Source organism: Acartia tonsa, chromosome 4 (genome assembly GCF_053477335.1).
Source record: "Acartia tonsa isolate MP-2025a chromosome 4, ASM5347733v1, whole genome shotgun sequence".
NCBI lineage: Eukaryota > Metazoa > Arthropoda > Copepoda > Calanoida > Acartiidae > Acartia > Acartia tonsa.
In genome coordinates, this window is record NC_137263.1 from 42,988,858 (window position 1) to 42,990,679 (window position 1,822).

Consider the following 1,822-nt stretch of genomic DNA (forward strand, 5'->3'; position numbering starts at 1 on the left):
CTTATTTTAGATTTTTAAAGAAAAAGTAACAAAAAAAATTGTTTTTTTTTTTGGGGGGGGGTGAACATTTTTTTTATTGGGGGTTGGGGGTGTCCGACCCCCCAAGAAAATAGTTATAAACCGTCCCGGGACCTATGAGAAGCTACCCTGTTAAGGAAAACCCGATCGGTTCAGCGGTTAGCGAGATCCTTCGGTACAAACAAACATACAAACACACAGACACACATCCTGTTACTTTTATTTAAGGATAAGTAACAGGAACTCTGTCTGTCTGTGTGGGTACCGAATGATCTGGCTAACCGCTATACCGATATGTTTACAGTTTAGCTTCTCATAGGTCCTTGGAAGGTTTATAACTATTTTTGGGAAGGGTATCGCTACCATCCCAAGAGCGACTCTCCCACCTCTTTTATAAAATTGTAATTAATGTATGTTAAAATAGTATTCTTATAAAAGAAATTAAGAGGTCGCCAGTCAATTTTTGTATCTGTGGACATAATAAAACTAGGTTTAATATATTGTTAGGTTTAGTAAGGAAATAAAAGATTTTAATCAATTTAACCATATCATGTCATTTTTTATCTAAGATGGGGGTATTTATAATACAAAGTAGAACAATGTTTGTCTGTCTGTCTGTCTATCCGTATTAAGCTTTAAATCTTCTAACCGCTTAATCGACTGGGCTCTGATATTCTGAATTAATTTTCTAACTGATCAAGGAGGTTAGGAGAACTTACCATATAAAATAAACATTAATATGGGGGGGGGGGGGGGGCACTCCCACTTAATTTAAAATATTATTTCTTAGGTGATTTACAACCCAGAAGATTTTCTTCCAGAAGAAGAAAAGCAGACCACTGAGACTTTAGCCAAGCTCAAGATTACAAACTAAACAATTATATCCTCTTCATATAAATATTCCATTTCCTAAAAAAACTCCACCATGGGTAGGAAACAAGGAACAAAAAGGAAAAGAGAGGAGAAGAACAAAACTCAATTTGTAAAGACAAAAACTGGGCCCGGCCTTCACCTGCCCAAGGGCACCAATGTGACAAAGGCCGAGGTGAAGGTTGGTAAAATCTTGTTGCCCAAACAGTTTAGCGGAGCCGCGGCGGCCAAGGAAGTTAAAGAGGGAGATGTGGCAGCTGTGACGCGTAAAAATCTGAACCTTGCCGATCTACTCACCAAGTTGGCGCATTTTTCATCGTCTGTAAAGGCACAAAGTCTGGAGGGATTGAAGGAGCTTTTGACAGGTAAATATGTATATATATTTTTTCAAGTGGGGATGGGGGGGGGGGGAGAAATAGCTTAACCATATAAGTAAAAACTTAAATCCAGGGGTAACTACCTACACACAAACTAAATGACCCCTAAATCATCAAATCATGGTTGTCACAGGATACCCTAACGTTATTTCCAGGAGGGTTCATTACGGAGGATTTTTTTTAAACTGAAAGATTTTAAAAATCTTAAGTCTTAAGGAAACAAATGAGCGGTGGTGGAATGAAGAAACAAACGTCAAACACTAATAACATGCGAATTCTACTTTACATCACCTATAATAATTCTTTCAAAACTAAGTAAAAAATGTTCTCCTTATTAAGGTGACTATGCTGTAGAGTTAATAAATCAGAACTTGAGCTTGTTAATATCCAGAATAATTCCACTGTGTGGGGATATTGAACAAAGAATAAGAAATATTGTATTTAGGAGACTATGCTGTAGAGTTAGTACATCAGAACTTGAGCTTGTTAATATCCAGAATAATTCCACTGTGTGGGGATATTGAACAAAGAATAAGAAATATTGTATTTAGGAGACT

General features: G+C 36.9%; 1 protein-coding gene across 1 annotated transcript; it reads left to right on the top strand.

The window, feature by feature from the left end:
- The first annotated feature begins 811 nt into the window (after positions 1–811).
- LOC145317307 (testis-expressed protein 10 homolog) lies at positions 812–1,810 on the top strand. Its single transcript, XM_080158326.1, has 2 exons — positions 812–1,253; positions 1,605–1,810. Exons 1-2 carry the CDS (start codon positions 944–946, stop codon positions 1,787–1,789), a joined length of 495 nt encoding a protein of 164 aa, XP_080014452.1. The 5' UTR covers positions 812–943; the 3' UTR covers positions 1,790–1,810.
- Positions 1,811–1,822: the final 12 nt, after the last annotated feature.

Excerpts from the sequence above, each read along its gene's own strand:
- LOC145317307 (XM_080158326.1), top strand. The coding sequence starts at position 944 with ATGGGTAGGAAACAAGGAACAAAAAGGAAAAGAGAGGAGAAGAACAAA. Across the intron at positions 1,254-1,604 it reads ATTGAAGGAGCTTTTGACAG|GTGACTATGCTGTAGAGTTA; the intron begins GTAAATATGTAT and ends CTCCTTATTAAG.